We start from the raw sequence: 26,606 nt of genomic DNA, 5'->3' as shown, positions 1-26,606 counted from the left end.
TCTATTTATTTTTATTTGTATTTTTTTTTTTCAAATCCGATATAGGTGAGCACTCTCGAGTGTTTTTGTGTGTTTTTCAGATCTAGCTTTTGTTTCTCTTCTTTATTTTAGGGTTATTTTTTCATCTTCTTCACTTCTGGAGAACCTTTTTTTCTTGTTTCTTTTTCCTTTTTGACCCAAGTGAGGTTGAGCAGCCAGGACGGTCGCTATTGGGGCAGGTGTTGGTTGAGAGGGGTGGGGGATGCTACAGCCGGTGGTCGCACGACTGGTGCTCGTGCGTAGGAGCCGCCTGCTCAGTGGAGGTCGGTGTCCGTGCGAGAGCTAGGTGCTCGTGCCGCTCGGATTTGTGATGCCGCTGCTTGCGGTGGACGTGCTGTCTAGGCTCATGCTGGTGCTTGTGGTGGGCAGCGGTAGCAGTGAAGGGGTTAGGGAAAGAGCAACAGAGGGGGGAGGTGGCAACGCAAAAACCGTAGGAAGAAGAAGAAGAAGAAAGAAAGAATAAAGAAAAATAAAAGAAAGTGGAAGGGGGAGGCGGCGGGTTGGATAAGATGTAACCCTAAGTCTCACTTGTAGTTTTTTTATTGTGTTTTTGGTTTTTATGTATCTGTTGGTAGTTTTTGTCTTTAGTCATTCATAAAAAAAAAATAATAAAATTAAAAAAATTAAAAAAAAATTAAAATTAAAATTAAAAATTAAAAATTAAAAATTAAAAAAAAAAAAAAAAAAGGCTATTGGACTTGTGTCCAGTAGAGTTTCGCACTCTTTGAAAAAACGGAGAGGGTCAATGCTTTTCTTCTTTAGAAGATAGGTCGTTTAGTTCTGTTTTTACAGAACGTTTTCTCTGTTAGGAGAAAGTTCTATAGAAATTAAGACAATGTTTGGCACAAAAGAATTTATATGCAGAGGTGCTCCAAAACATATGCGTAGTTTGGCTTGTAATTCAGATTTTTCCTGTATTAATAAGTTATAGCTGTAATTTCAATTTATTGAATGAAATAAAGTATGTTTCACCAAAAAAAAAAAAAAAAAACACCTTGACGCCGTCTTCCACACATTACTCCAAGTATTCTATTTCCATCTCATCTATTCTTCTTCCTTACTATTTTTTTTGGTTCAAGTTATGAGATAAAAATGAAAGCTCCTTGCACAAATAAGAGCACCCACGTGAGGAGCCAAACAAGATGGCTCTTTCCTTTTTAGAAGATGATATAGTTTTGAGTTGTATAAGTATTATATATTTTTTTAAAAAAAGGGTGAGATTTTTATGTTAATAAAGAAATTTGCTAGCTATTTTTTTAATTGACCGTAGATGGTGTTGTCAAATAAAAAAAAAAAAAAAAAACAGATCTTTTAGGCTTAAGCCATCTGGCATAGCAGCCAACGTAATTTCTGGCTTTTGTTTATTATTATTTTTTGTCCTCTCTGTTTCACCTACTGTCCCACACCCCAATAATTCTTTATTTTTATTTATTTAGTAAATATAATCATAAAAAATACTTTGAGTTCCGACAATTACAATCGCTGCTGGACACACTTTTTCGACAGGTTGAAGCAATCACCGGCTTCATTTTAGTATATGTCGACACGTGCCTACGCTTTAGACATTGATGAATTTCCTAGCCATGTGTCACGTGGATCATTAGCTACATGGCATGGCGGTCGATATATATATATATATATATATATATATATATATATATATATCCATGCCGGCTCCACAATTATTCATTTAACCATAAATTTAAGTCACGTTCATTTTCAAAGAGGAAATAAAATGAGAAAGAGATAAGATAAATGTGATAAATTAAAATAAAAATTAAAAATTAAATAAAATATTATTAGAATATATTTTTTTAATATTATTTTTATTTTGAGATTTGAATTAAAAAGTTTGTTTATTTTACTTTGTGTAAAAATTTTAAAAAATTGTAATAATTAGATGAAATGAAATGAGACATAAAAAATTTTGTAAAAGTGAACGAGGCCTTATTTATTCTATTTTTTCATATTTTTTTTTATCATCAGCGATTTCTTTCCGCAAACTAAACCCGCAGCAAGAAAATTATATATTTCCAATCAATTATTTTTTTTATTAAAATAATTATTTTTTATTAAAATAAGTTTATTCTTGTAAAAAATTACTATTTTTTTTAATTTTTTATATAGTAACCAATAATAAAAGGAAAAGATGTTTCACATTTTTGTTTGAGTTTGAGGATTTTACGGGGTAAAAAATAAAAATATGAAGTTTATGATCTTTTTAGCTCCATGCATGATCTATTTCTCTTGCACTTAAAATCATCAAATTCGAACAAAAAGTACTTGAAAGAACTCAACTTCCAGCAGCCTCACAAGTCATCGTGTTTACTTTCATCTTTCGCATACATAAACCATTAAACACTTCATCTAAGCACAATAAATCTGCACGCGTCAAGACGAAACTAATTAAGGTTTGGTTTGGATAGAGTATCTCAATCCATCTCATCTTATCTCATTATTACAACTTTCACAAATTTCCACATAAAATATAATAAAGAATTCAACTTTTTCAAATAAAAAAATAATAATAATATTAAAAAAATAATATTCTAACAATATTTTATTCAATTTTCAATTTTCATCTCAACTCATATTATCTCATCTCAACTCACTATTCAAAACTAACTAGGTTTACTAAGAGTGTGTTTGGATGTTGAAGTGAGTTGAGTTGAGTTGAGTTAAGATGATAAAATATTGTTAGAATATTATTTTTTAATATTATTATTATTTTGGGATTTGAAAAAGTTGAATTGTTTATTATATTTTGTATTGAAATTTGAAAAAATTGTAATGATAAATTGAGATGAATTGAGAGTAGTTAAAAAACCAAACGAAACCTAACTATCATCAATATTTTAGTGTAAAATATGAGATATTTTAAATATTTTACTTATTAATACAAAGTAAAATGGTAAAAACATCTCAAATTTGGCACCAAATGAAACCATCCATTTCACTTAAAATGAAAAGACAGGAACAAGCTTCTGAACACTTTTAGGGACATTATCATGAAATGGCTATATAAGGAGAGGGAGGAGCATGGACTATTTCTCATAAAACCTAAAGGCTAAAGGAATTACAGAGAAAAGTTTTGAAGTATTTTTCCTATAGGTTTGTCCTGATCTTAAGGAGGTAAACAGAATGGAATCCACCAGTGAGAACTGTACATATTTGAAAGTTTCTCCTCAATTATTAATTTGACCTTCCAAGCATATATATATATATATAGATTGTATATATTAATGTTTTATGGAAAAACCTGTTGCATGGCGGGGCAGTTGCTATAAATCTATATTATTCAAGCCATTAAGACACATGAGTACTACTGGAGCAGCCCTGTCCACTCGTCTCTTATCACTACTCAGCCGTTTCTAGATATTCTCCTGCATTTGGTTCCTGGCCATTTAAACAAAGAATTAGGTTTGGACAAGCAAGCCATGACTGCATGCATGTCAACTGTTTCAACTTTAAACTATTCCTTCTCCTCTAATTGCTTTGTTTCTTATGTATATTTTATCTCCCTGATCACCTACCTAGATCTCAGGCTTCTTATCTCTTTAACCTTTTGCAGTTATGAAGCTTGTCCAAGACAAAGTAAAAACCCTGGCCTAATATAATTAAAGTGCTTGCAGGTTTGATCAAGAAGAAACCAGAAAATGGGAGTTGAAGGCACTTTGGAATACTTTTCCGATCTGCTAAGCAGTGTCAGAAAGGGCAAGAAGAAGAAGAAGAAGCAAATCCAAACAGTGGCGCTCAAAGTCAGGATGGACTGTGAAGGGTGTGTGCAGAAGGTCAAGAAAGTTGTCTCTGGTGTAAAAGGTATACGTGTATATATATATATATATATATATATACAATTTTTCTATATATTATATTCATCTCATCATGATCTGCATATAAATTCTCATAATTTCTAGCTAGCTAGGAGCTTGTTCTTGATAATTTTGATAATTTGTCGTGCTTGTTTGTTGGCAGGGGTAAAATCTGTGGAAGTGGACCTGAAACAGCAGAAGGTGACGGCGACGGGATATATGGAGGCAAAGAAGGTGTTGGAAGCAGCAAAGTCAACGAAGAAAAAGGTGGAGCTATGGCCATATGTTCCATACACACTTGTGGCTCATCCATATGTATCTCAGGCTTACGACAAGAAGGCTCCTCCTAATATGGTCAGGAAGATTCCCAACACTGCCACCATTAACGAGACCACCATCGATGACAAGTACACCATTTTGTTCAGTGATGAGAACCCAAATTCCTGCTCCATCATGTAGCTAAACTACGTACCACAAAATCAGTACTGCATGAATATTTTATATAAAAAGTTGTACGTAGGCCGCTTATAATCTCTGGGTGTTTTCTTACTTCTTCTTCCCTTTTTTTTTTTTTTGTGTGTAATAGGGTATCATCATAATGCAAGTATTAATATTTGAAAATAATATCTTTGATTATCTGATTTTTTTTTTCTTTTGTGGAGATTATGTTCTTGAATGAGATCATGAGGTGGATTTATAATCCTCGTACGTCATGTACGTCATCATAGACGCAAATACATGATATATATATATATATATATATATGTATATATATAGCGTCTTCTCACAACTGATGATCATGACCTAATTTACATGATGGTGTTGATAATTTTCTTACACGTTTGGCAGGATTATTACTGCTCTTAATTAATTTCCAGGTTAGATATATATATATATATATATATATATATATATATATAGGTACAATATGTACGGAAAGCTGCAAATTACAGCATAACCAATATATAAGAAAATCTTCGGGCAACACTTCATTGTTGCTTACTTCATTGTCGATGAAAAAATCTAAACTTTATTGAACTAAAAAATTCAACTATGATATATATATACCACGTAAAAATTACCATTTGTCCCACAATAATTATAGGAAGAAACTGATTCTATTATTTATATTATATTTTAATAAAATAAAAACAATGACAACGATAGATTATGTTACATGCTGCATCAATTGTGCTTGACAACTAAGATCACTAACGTACATGTTAGAAAATTGGGAAAAACCTAACCCTTTTGACAACTAGAATGAGGAAACGTACAAGATTCATTTGTGTTATTATTAATTAGGAGCCTCCACGCGACTCAAATGATTATTAAATAATGAAGTTATTAAAGTCAATTAAATGATTAAATTTACAGTAGAAAGCCCATCCCAATGGTGGACCAGTACTCCTCCTGATTCGATCATTACGAAACAGGGTATTAGCTTGGGCTGAAAACTATCCAAAACTTTCAGGTATAGTTGGGCCGAGATGTGTACAATTGCAATCATTCATTGGGCCTTCGCATGATCTTCCTGAACAAAGATACTTGGCAAAATGATGTCGTTCACCACAATTGAGATCCAAAAACTAAACACACCGGTGATCATCTTGTTTGTCTTGTAGATAAATATTCAATTAAATATAGGATAAAATATAGTGTCGGTTCAAATTCAATAAATATTTAATATCGAGAACGAGAAAAGATTGTAGTTAGTATTCATCAGATTCGATGTTGCAGTAAGGGCCCAAGGTTCTATAATAGCAGCCATATGTTGGAATGATTTAGGAGAAGTTATCTATGCAATTATTGATTTCATATGCAGTTTGAATCCAAATTTAAAGGTCGCCTTGATGGTAGTTACTGAAGCAAAAACATTTGGCTGCAAAAAATTTTATTGGAAGGGGATTCAAGCAAGGCAATATCCAACCATGCTGTCGTACAAGATTGGACCATGATTCCAACCATGGGTGACATCAAGCATCATCTCATTTCTTTCAAAGAATGGAAAGCTAGGAAAATATATCGTTCAATAAACAGATGCGCTTACAATTTGGCGCAATGGGCAGCGGCGACGTAAGCCTAGGACAACATTCCTCTAATCCAAATTCTTCATTTTCTGTTGTTATTTTATAGTGGAAAGGATCCACTTCTTTCATCTGTATAATTATGTTTTTTGGTCTTTAGATAATCTCTGATGTACTGGGTTTCTTTTTTATATATAAAAAGAGTAGTCTACATGAGAAAAAAAAAATATACTTTTGCAACAAGGTATCTAGTATGAAATCATCACTTTTTGATGATATGAATAGATAGATTTTATTATTTATGTATTTAACACCTAGCTAGCTAGCGACTTACAATGATTGTTCGAACTTCGAAGAATCCAAAACCGACTTTAAATCTCACCGGCCTTTTCCTTTTTTTCCTTCAATAATTTGGCATCAAGATATATATATATATATATATATATATATGTATATATCAGTGTGTGTGTTACACTTGTTGAGACAAAAACGGAACAGAAGAGCAAAGGTGGCATGTAGCCGGATATTTGGGTCATAGATATCCGAACCTGGAAGCCGGAAGGTGACGTCTCAGAGAGAAGATGATCAAAGGTAACAAATTTCGGCTTTGCTCTCGTTGGAAACAAAAATATGGAACAAGAAAAGAAGACAAATCGGGGTTGGGTCTTGGAACTTGGCACAAGCCATATATATGCATGCACACGACGACAAAGTTTGTTTCCTGGCCTGTTGAGAAACATTCTTAATTAATTTAAACTTTTAAATAATTTTTATATGATATTTCAGAATGTTGGTAGATATATATACTTACTATACATGAATTATATTGTTGTGAAAAATGATGACAATAAATCAAATATAAGCAATAAATAATCAAGCAATCAATCACACGACATAAATTTACGTGGTTCGGCAACGTACATGCGTCCACGGAGCTGCAGAGGATTTTATTATATTGAGGAATCACAAGATACACTATTTGAGGTGATTTTACTGTGCAACATGTACAACCATAATGTTCAAAAACATATTTATTGGATTACATGGTGGAGACCGGTACAAACAATACATCACCATCTGCCTCAAAAAAACTGATATCCTCTACCTTTACAACTCATTGCCCCTGTCTTCAAGCTAAAAGACTAACTAAAGTGTAATACACTTTGTCAACATATTGAAATTACCCAAGTACCCTTATAATGCAGTAGAAATATTTATCAATTCACTCAACAAATTGGTTAGTTGTCAATCATGCATTTAATTTGATAAACAATCAAATACATAAAATAAATAAATTACATAACACTAAGATTGGTATCGAAGGGAAACCTTTTAAAGAACTTTTTAAAGATAAAACCCTACGGGGCTGCCAAACTCAGGAAAGTCAATCTTATTATTTGAAAATCAATTACAAGTACTCATCAATTACAAAACATTTACAACTTGACTCTCTTACTTGCCCAGACAAACAACTTGTTTGTCTTCTACCGTGGTAGCAGCCAGAACTTTTGGCGATATTCAAATATTGGATTTCCTCCTAGAACTCTAGGGGCTGAAATCTAATCACACGATCCTCCACACTCGAAGCGCGATCACACTCAAAGAGAGATCATAAATATGAAAATTCACTAAGAAATTTTCTCACAAAACAATGCACTAGAAAGTATTCTAGAAAATATGTAGATCTGAATCTTTAACGATCTTAACCAGTATAATCCCTTAAATAAATTATTTGGAAAGAATTTCAGTTTCAGTAGGATTCTGCTGACGGATAGAATCTGTCGCGAAGACGTTTCCTGACGAATTACTGACATGTCACGATAACTCTTCTCTGTAGTAACTGATTTCTGTTCAGTTTCTCTTCTGGATAACTTCTTGATAGTTCGAAATTCTTTCTGCTTGATATCTTCTTTTTGAATCTTCTATCCATATCACTTAATATCTCCTATCTTTTCGAACATTCAATCTTGATCAAAAGTCTTTTGAATATTTATCTATTTAACCATTTATCTTAGAATTTAAATATTCATAGGTAAAGATAAAGACAAATATTTATCTATTAATCTATTTATCTTTGAATTTAAATATTCATAGATAAAGATAAAGACAAATTACATTCATCCAATAATTCAAATAAGTCCTAGTCATCTAATCCTAGCCAACAAACTTTTACATCAACACATATCAGTAGGGTTCTTACTTCCACAAATCTTCTCAAGTGTCAATTGGCCATCATCAAGTAGGGATCGAATGAAATGATACCTGATCTAAATATATTTAGTCATGGAATGAAATGTAAGACTCTTGGCAAGGAATATGACACTCTGACTATCGTTGTAGAGAGTGTCCTTCTGATTCTTCTTACCCAACTCCTCCAAGAAACCCTGTAGCCAAATCATTTCCTTTAAAGCTTCTGACACGGCAATATACCCAACTTCTGTAGTAGACAAAGAGACTGTCTTCTGCAAGTTAGATCCCCAAGACACGACAGTACCACCCAGAGTATATATAAAACTTGTGGTACTCTTTCTATTATCGATATCTCCAGCCTAATCAGCATCGACATAACCCTGTACCTCCAGACTCTTTCCAGTGAAACACAAGCACGATTCTGAGGTACCTGAATTCTGAGGAGCCTTTCAGGTACCTCAGAATCTATTTCACAGCCTCTCAATGTTGTCTTCCTGAGTTGCTCATTATCTACTCACAACTCCCACTGCATGGGCAATATCTGGTCTTGTGCAAATCATAGCATACATAAGTAAATTAATAGTTGAGGCATAAGGAACTTTACTCATGTAGTCGTGTTCCTCTTTTGACTTGGATGATTGATCCTTGCTAAGTTTGAAGTGACTGCCCAAGAGTGTGCCAACTGGTTTGGCCTTGTTCATATTGAATATGCTAAGTACATTTTTTACATATTCTGCCTCTAAAAGTCTCAACGTGTCCTTAACTCTGTTTCTGACAATTCTCATGCCAAGGATTTGTTTTGCAGCTCCCAAATCCTTCATTGCAAACTGCTTTAACATCTGCTTCTTCAGATTATTGATCTCTTCAATGTTGGACCCTGCAATGAGCATATAATCCACATATAGTAGTAGAATAATATAGGAGCTTTCAAAGTGTTTGACACAGCAACAATGGTCTGCCTGACATCTGATGTATCCTGAACTGCACATGAAATTGTCAAACTTCTTGTACCACTGTCTAGGAGCTTGTTTCAAGCCATACAAGCTCTTATTCAATTTGCAAACTGAATTCTCCTAGCCCTGTACTATGAATCCATCAGGCTGGTGCATATAGATGTCTTCTTCTAGATCCCTATGAAGAAAAGTTGTTTTCACATCTAACTACTCAAGATGCAAATCCTTAGTAGCCACCATTGCCAGTACTAATTTAATGGTCGTAATCTTCACGACAGGAGAGAAGATCTCAGAGTAGTCAATGCCATTTATCTACTGAAAACCTTTTACAACAAGTCTTTCCTTGTATATTTTACTGTCATCATGCTCAATCTTTATCCGGTACACCCACTTATTGTGCAACGCCTTCTTCCCTGATGAAAGTTCTGTTAACTTCCATGTTTGATTTTCTAACAAGGAATTCATCTCATCCTTCTTGGCTAACTCTCACTTGCTTGAATTTTTATCTTGCAATGTTTCTTCATAGTTATATGGTTCCCCACCATCTATGAACAAAATATAGTTTAAGGTGGGTGAGAATCGTTGTGGGGGTCAAATAGTCCTGGTAGACCTGCGAACTGCAACTGCAGGTGTGGATGACTCTGGATCTGACTGCGAAATAATATGAATGGGCACACTAAGCCCACTCGCTCTGTCACTCACATCCTTGCATTGCACTGTAACCTCTAGTAGGTCATTCAGACTCACGAACTCAGATTCCTGAGGAGTCGTGTTAGCTACTGTACTGGACTTGTTCTTGTACATAACTTTCTCATTAAATATCACGTTTCTGCTCCTGATGATTTTTTTAACTCTATTCATCCCAAAAACGATAGCCAAATGTCTCATCTCCATAGCCAATAAAATAATATTTTTTTGACTTTACCTCAAGCTTGCTACGAGCATCAAAGTCAATATGAACATAAGAAACATAACTAAGGATTTTTAGATGAGAAAGTTTAACCTATTTTCCGCTCCAAGCCTCGTCAGGCAATCCACACTTTAATGGGACTAATGGCCCTCGATTTATCAGGTAAACAATAGTGTTAACTGCGTCTGCCCAGAATGTAGGTGGTAGCCTAGCATGCAACCTCATGCTTTTAGCATGCTCATTGATGGTTCTGTTCATGCATTCAGCAACACCATTCTATTGTGGGGTCCCGGGAATGGTTTTCTCCATTATGATACCGTGAACAACGCAGTACTCCTTAAACTCTCCATCAATGTATTCTCCACCGTTGTCAACCTCAAGCATTTAAGCTTTAGGTCTGTCTTTATCTCAACTAGAGCTTTCCACTTTTTGAACACATCAAACACGTTAGGTTTTAATTTCAAAAAATAGACCCATATCTTCATGTTGTGGTCGTCGAAGAATGTGACGTAGTACCTAGAGCCTCCAAGAGACGACACTGGAGAAGGCTCCCCCACAAGTCTGTGTGTACGAGTTCCAGCTTTCTTGGTATCAGTGCTCTACCACTCTTCAAGAAACTGACATTTTTATGTTTCCCCAATATACAACTCTCACACATGCTCAGATCAGCTGACTCTAGTTCTGGTAGCTTGTCTTTTGACAGTAGTTATTTCATGTCTTTCTGACTCATATGACCAAGCTTGCAGTACCACAACTCTGCAGTGCTCTCTACAACGGTGGTAGCAATAGTGTCACTCAAACCAGTTGTCATGTACAGAGTATCAGTCTTCTTACCACGGCTCAACACCATTGCTCCTCTAGTAACCTTTCAGGTGCTATCTGAGAACACTACTGAATGGCCACAATCGTCGAGCTGTCCTACAAAGATGAGATTTTTCTTCAACTCGGGAATGTGTCTGACTTTTTGCAAGGTCCACACGTTTTTGTTAGTGGGTATAATGTCAATGTCTCTCATTCCCATCACGTTCAGTGCCTCTCCATCAACCAAGTGCACCTTCCTGAAGTCACCAGCAACGTAGTTCTGCATGATCTCTCAATGTGAAAAAAGTGTGAAATGAAGCCCCTGAATCCAATATCTAGTCATCAATCGAACTGTGAACTGCAAATAGTTGTGCATCCTATACTTTTTCAGTTACCATGTTTGCACTGTCATCCTCCGTCTTTTTCAGATTTTTACAGTTCCTTTTTGTGACTAGTCTTGTCACAGTTCTAGCAAGTTGTCTGTTGTCTAGGCCTTGGCTTACTCTTACTCCTGCTCTTTAATTTTGAATATTTGATCTATCTTTGTTTGAGTTCCTATTAGGGGTGCTACCCGCCCCCTACGGGGCGAGGCCACCCCGCATCCCACCCCTCATGGGGTGGGGGGTGGGGTTTTCACCCCCGTCTCCCGCCCCCGGGATGCGGGGGGTGCGGGGCGGATTATTCGACTTAAAAAAATACTACATTTTATTTAGTTTAAAAATTATTTCTAAGTGCAAAAGTAATTAAAAATACATTTTTAGACTCAAATTATAAATTTAAATTTTGTAAATATAACTATAATTTAAAAACTATATAATTTTTAAATTTGCTAGTGTATATTTTGTATATATTGTAGTGTATTAGGTTTTAAACTATGTAATTTGTAAATTTGTCAATGCATATTTTGTGAACAAGTCTAACAAATTATAATATATATTTATATATACATAATTTGTAAAATATAAATATATATTTATGTTTATATATATAAATGTAGGTGGGGGCGGGGCGGGGCGGGGTTGGGCCCTCCCCGCCACCCACCCCTGCTAGGGGCTCTAGATGCGGGGCGAGGGTCCTCGCCCCTGCATGGGCGGAGTGGGGTTACCCGCCCTCCCATGCGGAGGCGAGGTAAACGGGGGCTAGGCAGCAGGGTGCGGGGCCCCGCTGCCCACCCCCAGTTCCTATCATGTGGTCTCCCCTGAACATCAATATTTAGTGCGGAACTCGACCCCGAGGTCTTGCTAGAATCCCTCTTGTGCACCTCCTTAGCTAAAATCAAATCACAAATATCATCATATTTTAATTTCATCTTTTCGGCAGAATTACTAACAGCCATTCTCATGGCTTCCCAACTTTTTGGCAGTGATGCTAGAAGTACCAATGCACAAATCTCATCATCAAACTCAATTTTAACAAAAGATAATTGGTTGGTGATAGTGTTGAATTCATTTAGATGTTGGGCAACAGATGTACCTTCTGCCATCTTCAGATTGAATAACTTTTTCATTAAATGCGCATTGTTATTAGCAGACGATTTTTCATACATACATGACAAAGCCATCATGGGATCTGCTGTAGTATTCTCCTTTATGTGCAATAGATCTCGACAGGGTTAGCCGAATAACCCCTAGAACCTGTCGATTTAACAAGCTCCAATCAGCATCTTCCATGATGTTAGGCCTCTTCCCCAATAATGGAAGATGGAGTTTCTTCTCATATAAGTAGTCATCTATCTGCATCCTCCAGTATCCGAAGTTTGTGCCATCAAACTTCTCAATTCCAGATACCTTCACTTCTTCCCCAGCCATTGCTTTCCCTCAGACCGGAACCTGACTCTGATACCAAATGTTGTGAAAAACGATGACAATAAAGCAAATATAAGTAAGAAATAATCAAGCAATCAATTACACAACACGAATTTACGCGGTTTGACAACATATGACCATAATGTTCAAAAACATATTTATTGGGTTACATGGCGAAAACCCTAATTTCTAATTTCCTGTGATATTCGCTCGAGCGACGTATCGAGTGCGCATCGAGCGAACTCTCTGTCTGGCTTTCGTTCTAATAAGCGAACTCTCTGTCTGGCTTTCGTTCTAGCCATCTGTCGAGCGACTAACAAGTGAACTCTCTGTTTGGCCTTCGCTTGAGCCATCTGTCGAGCGAGGCTCAAGCGAACTGAGCCAGGCTCCACAAACCCAACATATATATAGGGCAAACGACGATCGAACAATGAAGGAAAAGCTTACAAATTCTCCCTTTTAATACATACATACATATCTATGTGTGTGTGTATATATATATATATATGTATATATATTACAAGTTTCAAATTCTTGGCTTGTACTTGAAACAAAATTGATCATGATGAAACATGTTTGAGATTCTAATGCTTAATTCAATCCATTATAATCATTTAACTTAAAGCTGCAATCTATCATTGGATTGCTTTAAAATGATCTCTCTGTATTGTGCCAAATACAAAAAAAAAAAAAAAAAAAAAAAAGGAGAGACTGGTTTTATGAAAGATTAATTATGAACTTACAATTTTTTTAAAACTCTATATAATATATGAAATAGGGGACGATTTTGTGAAATTGAAATTCAGTTTTTATGAAAGGACATGATTATATATGCGCATAATTAGTTAATTGTAATATATAATATAGTTGTAAAAGATTATTCAGTTTGAATACAAGTTGTTAGATCCTCTCTCCTAGTATTCTTTGTAACATTATTTTTACCTATTATTAATTGATACATTATCATCATTTGCTTGAAAAATGAAACTAAAACCATTTAAATAAACATATATAATTGATCATCTAAAAAAAAAAAAAATACTAATGCCAAAGATCTTTTTTTTTTTTAAAAAAAATAATAATAATAATTTGACACAATAGGCAGCTCTAGCTAGCCGGAAACACTCAAAAAGAAGGAAAAGAAGAAGGGATAACCATCAAATCCCTCCTGTGACCCTTTCTTTTGTATACATCCTTGAATCTCTCTGTCCTATCTCTCCTCTCACCCATTTATAACCATCTCTCTCAGTCTCTCTCATCAACCCCTTCCTTAAAAGGTTCATGTCCATGCGTTGTGTATTATAGGGCATTGCATGCATATTTATATTTTGTTCCCCAAAAAGAAAACATTGTTTGTTTGTTTTCTCCAAAAAAGAGTCATCGCCTTTTTTTGGTGCATATAAGATATAGGTGACAGATCGATATTCAAGATATGGGTCGTGTAAAACTGGAGATAAAGAGAATAGAAAACAACACGAATCGTCAAGTTACTTTCTCAAAACGTAGAAATGGCCTCATTAAGAAGGCTTATGAGCTCTCAATCCTCTGTGACATTGATATTGCTCTTATCATGTTCTCTCCTTCCGGTCGTCTTAGCCATTTCTCTGGCAAAAGAAGGTAAAAACAAAAAACCAAAATCATTCTTGATCAGCACAGGCATATATATATATATATATATATATATATATATATGCTGCATGCACCACCTTTTCTCATGTTCTCGTGTTTTTGCATGCTTTGTCTTTTTGTTTGCATTGGCCTTAATTCATATTATATTAACTGTTTATCAACTTAATTTCTTACACCAAATAATTTATATTCACAAAATATAGTTTTAGCTTGGAAAACATGTATACCTAAGGCGCTAGAACCCTAAAACCTGTATACCTTGTCCTACCCAATGGATTATAGATAAACCCCTATATTGTAATCTGATTTTTTTTGATAATTTTTTAATTAACCATGATTTTAAGCCATGGATGCATGCATGTCTGTTTGAATTTCCTACTATAAGATGCATGGATATGCATGTGCCTTAATGATCAATATTTAATTATTTCTCATGATGTGTCTTGGAAATCAGGATCGAAGATGTTTTTACTCGTTTCATCAATCTTCCTGACCAAGAAAGAGAACAGTATGCTCCTAGAAATTGTCTCATTTAACAATATTGAATTAATTTAATTATTTTTCCCTTAAATTGGCTTGTAAATTTCATTAGTTTATTGATTTATTTGTTTGTTGCAGAGCTGTGGTTGAGAAAGGCAGGCACTGGTACTCTCTCTCACGTCTCTGCCTCTGTCTCTGTGTTTTTGTTTGGCCGCAATTAAATATGTCGTAACTCATTCCTTTCCTTTTGCAGTGACCTCCAAAACAAAGAGGTGAGACAACATTATTTTAAACTTTTCATGTTGATATTGGTAATTTTTTCTTCCCTTTTTTGGGGCAGCGGGTAAGAGTGCCATGCACCTTCTTCTCCTACCCTATTTTACAAGCAAAAAAATTAAAATAGAATAAATTATTGATGAAATTCTAGTGTTGCATTATTGCAGCAGTATTTGCTTAGGACCTTACAGAAACTAAGGAGTGAAAATGACATTGCTCTTCAAATTGCCAAGTTTGTCTTCCCCTCTCTTTCATCATGTCTTGATCTATTCTTTGTTTTTCTTTTTAGTCTTGATTAATTTGAGTTATCAAATCATGTTTCCAATTAATGCTTTTCCTCTTTTCTGGATCAATGCTTCCAAAAAAAAAAAAAAAAATGAAGTCCGGCGACTGTTAACTCTGAGATTGAGGTAATTAAAAAGAGATATTGGTTATAGATCTCTTTGTCATGATCATCTTAACGAAATTGGGTTTAGTTTTTTTTTTTTTTCTTACTCTGGTTAATCTTTCTCATTCCAGGAACTCCAGCAGGAAATTGGTAGGTTACAGCAACAACTTCAAATGGCTGAAGAACAGATAAGGTCCCATAATAATTTGGGAAAAACTTTATAAATTTTTGGGATTATTATTATATATATGTAGTATTAGTTCATGGAGGCTTAATGTTTTGAACTTAGGTTATATGAGCCTGACCCACTAAAGATCACATCTATTGGAGAGCTGGAATCCAGTGAGAAAAATCTTCTGGACATCATGACACGAATCATGCAGAGAAAGGTTTACATGAATATTGTTTCTTTTACAACTCTTTTCAATGATTCTAACAATTGATCTTAACATCATAATAAAAAGTAAACATTTTCTGTTTGTAGGAATATCTGTTGAGCAATCATTCGTCTACTTATGATCCATCCAGTATACAGGTATAATATATGAAACAATAATTCTATTTACAAATCTGATTATAGGAGGGTGACAAAAAGCCTTCAGTATTTCCTTCTAGGTCTTCTGTTGCTCTCTGCTAAGGTTTCCTAGTTGCCGTTTTTGATGGCTGTCGTCAGGGGTCTGCTTGGCCCTCGACATCGGTAAGAAGACCTCAGTCTTTTGCGGATCTGGTATCGTAGTCCCCTCAAGCCATTCTTGAGGTGATTGTGCCGTTTAGACAATCGAAAGTTCTGGAGGGTGAAGTATTTGTTCAGTTCTCTAAGGGAGAATTGGATAGATCGGCAGAGCCCTTTCAGTTTGTTGTGGTTTTGAAGTTTTTGAGGCAAAGGCCTTCACTAGATAGGATCAGGGCTTTTACCCATGGGCGTTGGAATTTATTGAATTAGCCAGTGGTTTCTACAATGAGGAAACCTCGAAACGTTTTTGTTAGGTTTTCTAATGAGGAGGATTTCCTAAAAGCGATGACTTGGGAGGGTTGTGACATTGAAGGAGTTGCTTATCGTATTTCTCATTGATTCACATATTTTAGTGAGGGGTCAGAACCAGCTATGGTTCTAGTGTGGATTGTGATTTCTGGCCTTCAACTGAATCTCTATCATGAATATTTTCTTAAAAGTATTATGGCACCTATAGGAACGTATTTGCGGAGGGATAATGCTACGAGATGTGCAACTCGCATTGATGGTGCTAGGGTTTGCGTTTTGATGAATATTTCTCATGAATCGATTAAGTCTTTTTGGATTGGTACTCAGAGGAAACCTACGAGTTTTTTTCAAGAAGTGGTGTACGAAACCCTGTTAGCTTTTTGTGGCCAGATTCAAGGGCATAATCATAAAACATGTAGATGGAATGGGCTTCAACAATTTGAGGTGGACAAAAAAAACTAGGATGTCAGGAAGTCGGGACGTGTTTGGGTTTGGAAAAAATAGAGGTTCCATCCAGTAAGGAAGCTCCTCATGGGGAGATAGCTGAAGATGTTTGTTTAGCAGAGGGTGAATTAGTGAATGATAAGGGTCTGTCTATTGGGGGAGATAATGTGATCGCTCCAATCATGGGTGGTGTGATGCATTTTATGGGTGCAAGTTAGAATGCGGGGCCTGGGATCGTGCATGATCAACATGGTAGCCAGGAGGAGGATCACGTGGTTACGTGCGCAGATGGTGGTCTAGTGCATGGGAATATTGATGGGGCCCACAAGGAGGTGGTCTTGCTTAAAGGTGATGTTCTAGAGCGTGAAGACTTGGGAAAAGGTGGGGCAGAGTCGTTTCTTTCGTTTTAGGGGCTCAGGTTCCTATGGAGGGAGTTGTTTTGAGGGGCTGGATGGTATAGGGGAGGCCACTGTTGTGAGGGTTGAAGCGGTGGGCGATCTTGAAGAGGGAATGTAGGTTGTTGTTTTTTCTGATGGGGTTGAAGAGAAAGCGACTTCGAAGAATGATGGCGAAGGGGGTCTTCCTCAGTTGGCGAAGGAGAGGGATGGTTCTCCGGATTCAGAAATTGTGAATTGTAAGGACTGGAAAAATGGAAGAATATTACGTAGCTCTACCCAGGCTCCTAGCAGGCCCTCTCACCTGGACATATGATAGATAAGATTAAGTTCTGGAATGTTCGAGGGCTTGGGACCTCGAAGAGTAGACTTCAGTCTCTCTTGAAGAAGTTTAAACCCAAGGTTCTCATTGTGGTTGAGCATTTTAGGGAGGATAGTAAGATGTTAAGATGGCAAAATATGTTGAGGTTTGATGCCAGTTTTTCAGATGGTGTGCAGGAGGGTAAGTTGTGGATTTTCTAGGAAGCGAAGGTCCAGGTTAGTGTTCTTGGAGCTTCTAATCAACAGGTGACGATGCTGATTTTCGAGAAGCATTTATCTTTGGTGGTTTCAGTTGTGTATGCAAAATGTTTGTATTTGGAGAGAAGGTCTCTATGGTCTGACTTGATAGGCTTTAGTTCGCTTGATCTTCCGTGGGTGGTTCTTGGGGATTTTAATATTATTCGGGAAGATAGTGAGAGAAAGGTAGTAATTTGATATTGCCGAGTGCAATGGATGTTGGGGATCTGGTGGAAATTCCTTTTAGTGAGAACAAGTTTTCTTGGTGTAATGGTCATGGCGGGATGGCTAGAAGTTGGGCTCGTTTGGATAAAGCTCTATGTAACTCTAAATGTTTGGATTCTTTTCCAAACAGTTCTCTGAAATACTTGTCTTGTTTGACTTCAGATCACACACCGATGGTTCTTGGTTTGTGATCTAAGTCTTCATTTGTTGAAGCTGAAAATTAAGGAGTGCATGGTTGATAATATTTGGGATGTAGATCTCTTGGTTCAGCTTGTGGGAAGGGATTTAATGGATAGTATTATGTCTTCCATTGGGTGCACGAAGGAAGGCACAAGCGTCTTAATTTGGATGGGAAACTTGGAAGGTGAGTTTACTACTCAAAGTGCTTGGAATTATATTTGAGTAGTGGCTCCAAAAAATCATTGATCGAACTTGATATGGCATGCCGCTATACCAAAAAACATTTATGTTGTAATGTGGAAGGCTTTTTAAAATAGTTTTAGTGTGGATGAGCATTTAAGAAGGATTGGCATCCCTGTGGTATCAAAGTGTGAGTGTTGTGAGGAAGGTACTTTCAAAGACTTAGACCATGTTCTTTATCAAGGTCAAACGACTGTGGCTATATGGAGCAAATGCTCAAACCTTCATGGTGTCCCTTACGTTGCTAATAGGACATGGCGAGAGACGGTGAAGGCTTGGTACAGGTGCAGGTCAAAGTCTTCTCATGTGGGTAATATGGTAGGGATTATTCCAACGATTGTTACTTTAAGCCTTTGGTGCTGGCATTGTATTGCTCGCATGGAAGGAAAGAGGGAATCAATTTATTCTTTGTGGAGATCAGTCAGATATTGGATTGTTTGGGTTGGAAGCAAGTTAAAGGAGACTTCTCAATTAGCTCGGCGTGATATGGATATTTTGAGGGAGTTGCAGTTGCCGATTAAGCCTATGAAGAAGAAGAAGATCAATGTTGTGTCTTGGCAGAAACTGAATCAGGGATGGTTCAAGTTGAATGTCGACGGTAGTAGTTTAGGAAAAACCCAGGGGTTTTCGGCGCCGGTGGGGTGTTGCAGGATGATCAGGGGATGTTGCACTTCGCTTTTGCTAAATTCATTGGGATGGCTTCTAATAATAAAGTCGAGCTGATGGCTTTATTAATTGGTCTTCGTAGATGTAAGGAAGTGGGTATTGCCAATGTTATTCTGGAGTTGGATTCATTACTGGTGGTAAATTGGTTGAGGGAGGGTAGATGTCGTATATGGTATTTGGAGGAGATATTGAGTATGTTGGAGGACATAAACTTTCTGGTTCAACATATATATTGGGAAGGAAATGCGGCGGTGGATTTTCTTGCCAGGATGGGGAGTAGTGGTTGTGCTAATGTATGGTATTTGCATATGGGTATTTTGTATTTTACGCACTGATAAAATTGGTTTGTCTTACTTACGAAAGACATAAGTTTTTGGGCTATCTTCGGGGCTATAGAGGACTTTTTTTTTATGCTATTTGAGAGTTACACGAGTTGGGTTTCTTGGGTATATAGAGGAGTTTCTTTTGCTATTTGATTGTAATAAGGTTGCTTTGTGCATGTATTTTTATAAGGTATTCTTCGGCCAAAAGTGAGGGTTTCGCTTATAATATTGGAGGATTTTTCAAAAAAATAAAAAAACCTGATTATAGATGCATTTACAAATCTTATCACATGAGATTTTTAATTTTCTTTTCCCTTTTTGAGGGCATCATGAGATAGTTAGTATAGAAACTTGCAAGAACCAAGATTTATTATTAAATTAGTATAATGTAACAAGTTTTGATTTTTATGAACCACTAGCAAGGGATGCCAGCCTCTTTCGAGCATGAAGTTGTGAGTTGGTTGCCCGATGGTGGTCACAATCATGGACAAATGTTTGATGCATCTGCTTCTCTCAATCAATTAATGAGGTAAAGTTGCCACCTTTACACAAGCTAGCTAGCTCTCTCTCTATATATATGTATATCTCTTAAATGTCCTTGAAATATTTGAATTCTTTTCATATGATTAGTCTGATAAGTTCTAATTAAGTTGTCACTTTCAAATTAATGCTTATAATTAATGACAATTGAATCCTTTTCTGATAGTTTTCTTTAATTTATAAAGAAATGACACTTTTTACCATAAAGATTTTTTACCTGTACTTGAAAAATGCGTATATGCAGCCACTCTATATATATATATGTTAAGAAAAAGAAAAGAGAGCTGGGAAAGAAATAGAGTTGCTAACCAAATTACATTTGGCAACAATCCATAATTAATTAATTAACCTGTAATTAAGAATTCTTCCATTCCAACTAATTCGTATTGGCTTTTATGAATTATTTTAAGACTTACATAATACAGGGAGCTGTCATCAACAGTGTATGATCCGTTCTCGCAAGGAACCAGCTCAAACACTGATCCTCGTAGCATGAGTACTGACGGAAACCTCACGGCATGGCCTCAAGCCTACAACTCGACTGGGCACCACTCCGCCACTACTATCTTGCCACCAACTTCATTCCCTCCAATTCAGGTTTTCTCACAATTATAAATTTGCAATGTATATGTATGTATATATAGAGAAATAATAGTTATAGTCGTGAGTACGTAAGCGCCGTATAATCACTTTAAAAAAAGTAAATAAATACGGAACTTACATAAAAAAAAAAAAAAAAGAATAGTTTTTTAATAGTAAATCCCACTCTTTTTTAAAACTGCATGACGCTTGCACACTACACGACTATATGTAGTATTACTCATATATATATATATATATATAATTTTTGGATCCAAAATATTTTCTACAACTTGAAAAGAGATAGACATACTTGTAGACTTAAATCATAAATATTATTACCTATAAATATATATAAAATATATCATGGTCTATATTTTGTATATATACGTATCTTTTTCAAATTAGAAAAAAATAAATAAATTGAAAAGTTGTAAGAAAAGATATTGCCCGAGGACTTTGAAATTTATTTATTTTGTAAGAAATCTATATCTTGGGCTTGTGATAGTTTGATTTTAAGTCCATTCACTCGTGATATTTATTTATTTTGTTAACATGTGTTGTAAGTGCAAATCTTAATGTTACTCGATATATAATTTTCATCATCAGCATGGAATGGTGGGATCAGAGGTGCCGGAGATGATGACACATCATGATCAACAAGTGGAGATCCAAATCAATGGTTCGCACGTTCATGTGGATGATGAAGTTGCAAATTTTGAGACCAAATTAAGTCCATCGGCTTGATGGGAAAATGTTCTTGTTCTTTGTGCTTTTTCCTTTCTTTTTTTCTTTAACGAAGGTTTTGTATGATAATTGAGCAGATTTTTGAGTGTTCTTATGTGTTTATCCAAACGTATGAAAATAGCTTTTACTGCAAACATAATTCCAATTTGTTTGATGAAATTTCAATTTTCATTCCCTTTTAAAATCAATAGAATTATATATGTACTACAGGTACAAAAAGATTTCATAAAAATAAACGTTCAAATTGACATAATTTTATATGATACATTAGATGTATTTTATAAAAAAAATAAGTTTACAATTTAACATAACACATCAAACTAAATCAATTTATAAATTTACTTTTAATCGATTTCTTTGTAGATATTAAAGCATTTTTCTAAAATTATCCCACCTCATACGAAAAATAGATCAAATTTGCTCTTTCTTATTTCTCTCACTCATTTAAGAGACCCAATATGTTATTCACATTTAAAAAAAAAAAAAAACAAGACAACCTTTTCTTCAAAATAATATATATATATATATATATATATATATATATATATATACACACATCTTTTTGAGAACTTTTTTGTATTTTGTTTTATAGAATCAGCTGAAACAGGCAACCCTCATTATACTAATTAAATGATAATATCTAATGATTATCCGAAAAATATCTAGGCTAGACATGATGATCGGACTATCTCTGAGACCTCATGGTCAAACTGTACTTGCTAAAAAAAAGGGTCAAATTGTACTTATCCATTTGAACCATGTATGAAATCAAAAACTTCCGTAGTATTTTTCCATTACTTGAATAAGTCTAGTCTTTTTAATCATTATTATAGTAATTTTACAATGAATAGGCCTGATATGTAGCCCTAAAAACATCTAAAAGTTCAATAGTTTCTGACTTTCAACATCATTTTCAGTCTTGCTAGCAGTCATGATCACATTCCCTGCAACATCATGAAGAACCATCCCAATTCCTGCCTTATTAAGGTCTCCAAATAAAGCCATATTTGTATTCAGTTTTCAATGGGGCTTTTATATGTAAAAAGTCTCATCTCTCAATCTTTATAAATTGACATAATTTTATATAATATATTAGATATATTTTATAATAAAAATAAATTTACAATTTAACATAACACATCAAATTAAGTTAATTTATGAGTTTACTTTTATTCAATCTCTTTGTAGTTAAAGCATTTTTCTAAAATTATTCACCTCATATTATGGTCATGTATGGTGGGGCGGCCTACCTTGTCCGCTAGATGCGAGGGGCGGGTGGCCCCACCCGCATCTAGTTCCTAAGGTGGGGACCGGGGCGGGATAGGGGTTATCCCCGCCCCGCCCCGCCCCATATTATATATTAAATATATAAATATTTCTGTGTATATATATATATATATTTAAAAAAAACTATGCATGAACTGACGTCATTTCAGGCCTGACTTTTTCTATTTAATAACAAATGATGAAACGACGTTATTTTGTTTATGCATCTCCAATTCTGGAATCTCCATCGTCGTCGAAGAACAAGCAAACTATGTCTTTGCTATCGTGAGGACTACGCCCTCGCCGTAGCCTTTCGTCTTCATCTCCATCGCCGAAGGTAAGAAACCCTAAATTAAAGTTTTAATTTTTATGATTTATATTTTATGGAATGGAGATTAGAGGAAGGATATGGTTTAATCAGAGATGGAGGTTGGAATTTTGTGAATTGTGTGTTGTGGAGACTTGATTGTATATGTGGTTTGAATAGTTGATGATTGATGAACGATGTGTAACTGTTTGTGAATCTGTCCATGTGTTTTTTATTTTTTTGGGTTTGTATTATGTAGTCTGTGTGAATTTTGATAATTGATGACTTGATTTGTGGCTAATTAATTCGAATTGGAATCCTAAATCCAATTCTAAATTAATTTAGGGTTTCAATTTAGGGGTTTCAATCTCTACATTAATTTAGTGTTTCGAAATATCATAAATTTAATTTGGATTAAGTTTAGAATTTTGCTTAAAAAGAAAAAAAGATTATCTATACAAGTTGGCTCTTATATATATATATGGTTCAAAATTTCAACTCAGGACAGAGGATCAATATCATGAAATAAGTGACTTTCTGTTTTAAGACAAATTTTTCGATACCATTTCCTCAATTTCCATAATCATTTTCCCCATCTTCCAACTTCCAATATATATGTTAATGCTTGGATGTTAATTGTTTGGCATGTTGCTATGTTTACTATAATTTCAAATTTCTTATTTGCTTCGGTTCATGGATATGCTGGCAGATTCTAGTGCGAGCTCCCCTTTCCAGGCCCAGGGTAACCCTCCCCCTACCCCTACCCCTATCCCTACTCCTACTCCTACCCTTGACCCAACACCTACCCCTGTGTCACCCTGCCCTACTCCCAAACCCAACAAAAACCCTACTTCCATAGTTTGGGCTCATTTCATCAAATTAGATGGTAGTGACCCCAATAACCCCCAAGTCAAGTGTAATCATTGTGAAAAAATTTATGGATGTCACTATAGAAAACATAACACCTCACAATTAAAGGTGTACTTAGAAAAGCAATGTAAAATATGTCTAATATTAAGATCATTATAAGAGAAGAGTCAATCTAGGCTAGAAATTGGACTTAAAAAAATGGCGGATGGGACTAGTGGGGGGTGCAACTTTGAGGGGGTAGGGTTAAGTATGATCCCGATGAGTGTAGAAGACAGCTAGCTCGTATGGTCATCATGGACGAGCTATATTTTCAAGTTGTTGATGGGAAATAGTTCCAAGCGTATTCTCGCTACTTGAAACCAAGGTTAAATATTTATTTTCGTCACAGGGTGGCAAATGATGTAAAAAAATATTTTTGGTTTGAAAAATATAAGTTGAAGAGTCAATTGGCAGGTCAATTTGTTTGCCTCACTACTAATATTTGGACATCCGTCCAAAATTTTAATTAGATGTTTTTTACTATGCATTTTGTTGATTGTCATTGGGCATTGCATAAGAAAATTATAAAATTTTGTCAAATCATCAATTACAAGGGTGAAACAATTGGGAAGGTTTGAAGGCCGCAGTAAAGGAGTGGGAGTTGACCCGAGTTATTATAGTCACAGTTGATAATACATCGTTTAACGATGTCTCATTGGGACATTTGAAGACCTATCTTAAAGAGGCAAATAAGACAGTCATGGGTGGTGAGTATCTGCATGTAAGATTTGCGGCACATATTCTGAATCTTATTGTCACTGTAGGTTTGAGCGATCTTCATGACGCGATTGCTTGGGTCCAAACTGCTATAAGATGGGTGGGATCTTTTCCTTTGAGGTTGGAGAAATTTAAAGTTGCTGCGAGATCTGCGGGCCTAACATCCAAGAATGGCCTTTGTACTAATATGCCTACACGATGAAACTCAACATTTTTTATGTTGGAGACGGTCCAAGAATATAAGTTGGTATTTGCATTATTGGGTGACGAATACATCCAATATGTTAAATATTTTGATGATCACGGGAGATTTGGAAAACCCGTAGATGATGATTGAAAATTTTTTGTAGAGTTTTTGAGACCTTTTTATGAGGTCACCACGTCGCTATCTGGAACTTTGTACCCTACATTCCATCAATTTTGTTAACAAATACGTAGGGTAAAAGAAAAATTAGATGACATGGTCATGAATGGTCACATTAAATTGTGGGAGATGACATTGATTATGAAGACAAAGTACTACAAGTATTGGGGAGATTTACTAGAGCTAATATTTTGTTCTATGTAGCTGTTGCATTTGACTCTCAGTTTAAGGTGAATGACATGATATTTGGATTAGGCCTTGCGTACAAGCAAGCATGGGCGGATCTTATTGCAACAAGGTTTCGGAAAGCCCTTAGTGGATTATTTGATGAGTTTACCGTCCTGCAGGATGGTAATATTGCGGCACCTACACCTACCCCCGACAAATTCCAAAAGTCGAGATTGGGAAAAGAAGTAGATTAGACTTAGATGAGAGGTTGGAGCATACCCCCTTCATCTGGAGTTCAATAGAGGCTCAGTCAGAAATAGATAGATACTTAGCAGCGGAGCTTCTGCCATTTTTTCGAGACTTCGATATATTAAGTTGGTGGAATGTGAATGTTGTAAAGTATCTCGTCCTTGGGGAGATAGCCCGCAGTCTTTTGGTCATCCCTATTAGCACCGTAGCCTTATAGTCGACCTTTATTTAGTACCGGATGGCTTGTATTGGATTCATTTCAGAGTTCATTAGCTCCAACCACTGTGGAAGTTTTGATTTGCACGCAGAATTGGATCAAGGGAACTCCAATTCATGTTCCGGATGTTCTTGAGTATGAGGAGGCCGTCGTCGAAGAGGAGGGTTGTTATAGTGATACATGAGACGGCATCTACGGCTACCTTCGATGTAGTATGACTTTGTGTGTATTGGTCCCACCATTGTCATGGTTTGCACAATTTGTCCCTTAATTGTTTTTTGCATTCATAATTTTATATAATATTTTAGTATCTAATTATTTTGCTTGTATGTTTTTTAGTTTTTATATTCTCAATATACATATGCCGAATCCTAATGACTGATTTATGCTCATCTGCCTCATCTTCATCCCAAATTCTAATGGCTCAATCCCAATCTCATCTTGGTTAGTACTTTTAATATTTTGTATTTTTAATTTTTGTTTCATCTTTATAACTTTATAATTCTAATTTTTTTTATTTTTAACTTATTAATATTTCAAGTTTTATAACTTATTAATTTTTATGATCTTGATTTTCAGTCTCATAGCAGTCGACACAACTCACCACTCAGTGAACTCACTGCCACGACGCCACCCCAAATTGATCAAATTAAAATGTTATGAATTTGTTAATTTACAATTAATTGTATTGTTGCTACAATAATTAATAGTACAATTTGTAATATTTAATATTTTTAGAGGAGTTTGTAATATTGTAATAGTTTATTAGTTCTCTTAATTTGTATAATTGTAAATTGTAATAATTTAGTACCTTAGTGATGATTATTACTTAATTAGTTAATACTTAATAGTATTAGTTGAAACTTGGTATATAGTTAATAGTTCTATCTATATATTTTATTTTTTGTTTTTATTTTTTAAATACATTTATATTTTTTAGTTAAATTATAGACCCAAAGTGACTCAAAAACAGATTATGAACCTTTAGGACCCAGATAACTGAATTGGGTTGAAGGCCCAGTAGGAGGGGCGGAGGGGTAGACGGATGGAGGTCTACCTCCGCACCCCTAGCAGCTAATGGGGTACCCTGCCCCCGCATGGACGGTGGTGGGGTACGGAGAAAAATTCCCCACCCCTGCCCATGCAGGCTGGGTCAGCGAAGAGGTGGCCCCGCCCCGTAAGGGGTGGGTAGCACCCCTAGTTCTACCCCATCTAGATAT

General features: G+C 35.5%; 2 protein-coding genes across 3 annotated transcripts; both read left to right on the top strand.

Annotated features, from left to right (window-relative positions):
• The first annotated feature begins 3,297 nt into the window (after positions 1-3,297).
• Positions 3,298-4,475, top strand: LOC121258866 (heavy metal-associated isoprenylated plant protein 24-like). Of its 2 annotated transcripts, none has more exons than XM_041160397.1 (3): positions 3,298-3,486; positions 3,672-3,858; positions 4,015-4,475. In XM_041160397.1, the coding sequence occupies exons 2-3, from the start codon at positions 3,696-3,698 to the stop codon at positions 4,308-4,310; spliced, it is 459 nt and encodes a 152-aa protein (XP_041016331.1). In that variant the 5' UTR covers positions 3,298-3,486; positions 3,672-3,695; the 3' UTR covers positions 4,311-4,475. The 2 variants fall into 2 exon arrangements, with proteins under 2 accessions (XP_041016331.1, XP_041016330.1); XM_041160396.1 differs by having other exon boundaries at positions 3,299-3,459.
• Positions 4,476-13,887: 9,412 nt separating this feature from the next.
• Positions 13,888-21,292, top strand: LOC121257875 (agamous-like MADS-box protein AGL104). Its single transcript, XM_041159129.1, has 12 exons — positions 13,888-14,154; positions 14,621-14,674; positions 14,785-14,811; positions 14,900-14,918; positions 15,090-15,154; positions 15,305-15,332; positions 15,442-15,503; positions 15,600-15,699; positions 15,795-15,845; positions 19,743-19,852; positions 20,289-20,460; positions 21,052-21,292. The coding sequence occupies exons 1-12, from the start codon at positions 13,970-13,972 to the stop codon at positions 21,187-21,189; spliced, it is 1,011 nt and encodes a 336-aa protein (XP_041015063.1). The 5' UTR covers positions 13,888-13,969; the 3' UTR covers positions 21,190-21,292.
• The last annotated feature ends 5,314 nt before the right edge of the window (positions 21,293-26,606 follow it).

The sequence above is a fragment of the Juglans microcarpa x Juglans regia genome, chromosome 3S, assembly GCF_004785595.1.
Source record: "Juglans microcarpa x Juglans regia isolate MS1-56 chromosome 3S, Jm3101_v1.0, whole genome shotgun sequence".
NCBI lineage: Eukaryota > Viridiplantae > Streptophyta > Magnoliopsida > Fagales > Juglandaceae > Juglans > Juglans microcarpa x Juglans regia.
This window is presented reverse-complemented; position numbering and strand designations above follow the sequence as displayed.

Bases quoted from the DNA above. Each gene is read 5' to 3' on its own strand.
- LOC121258866 (XM_041160397.1), top strand. From the start codon at position 3,696: ATGGGAGTTGAAGGCACTTTGGAATACTTTTCCGATCTGCTAAGCAGT. The intron at 3,859-4,014 runs GTATACGTGTAT...GTTTGTTGGCAG, and splicing joins AGTTGTCTCTGGTGTAAAAG to GGGTAAAATCTGTGGAAGTG.
- LOC121257875 (XM_041159129.1), top strand. From the start codon at position 13,970: ATGGGTCGTGTAAAACTGGAGATAAAGAGAATAGAAAACAACACGAAT. The intron at 14,675-14,784 runs GTATGCTCCTAG...TGTTTGTTGCAG, and splicing joins CCTGACCAAGAAAGAGAACA to AGCTGTGGTTGAGAAAGGCA. The intron at 15,846-19,742 runs GTATAATATATG...ATGAACCACTAG, and splicing joins ATGATCCATCCAGTATACAG to CAAGGGATGCCAGCCTCTTT.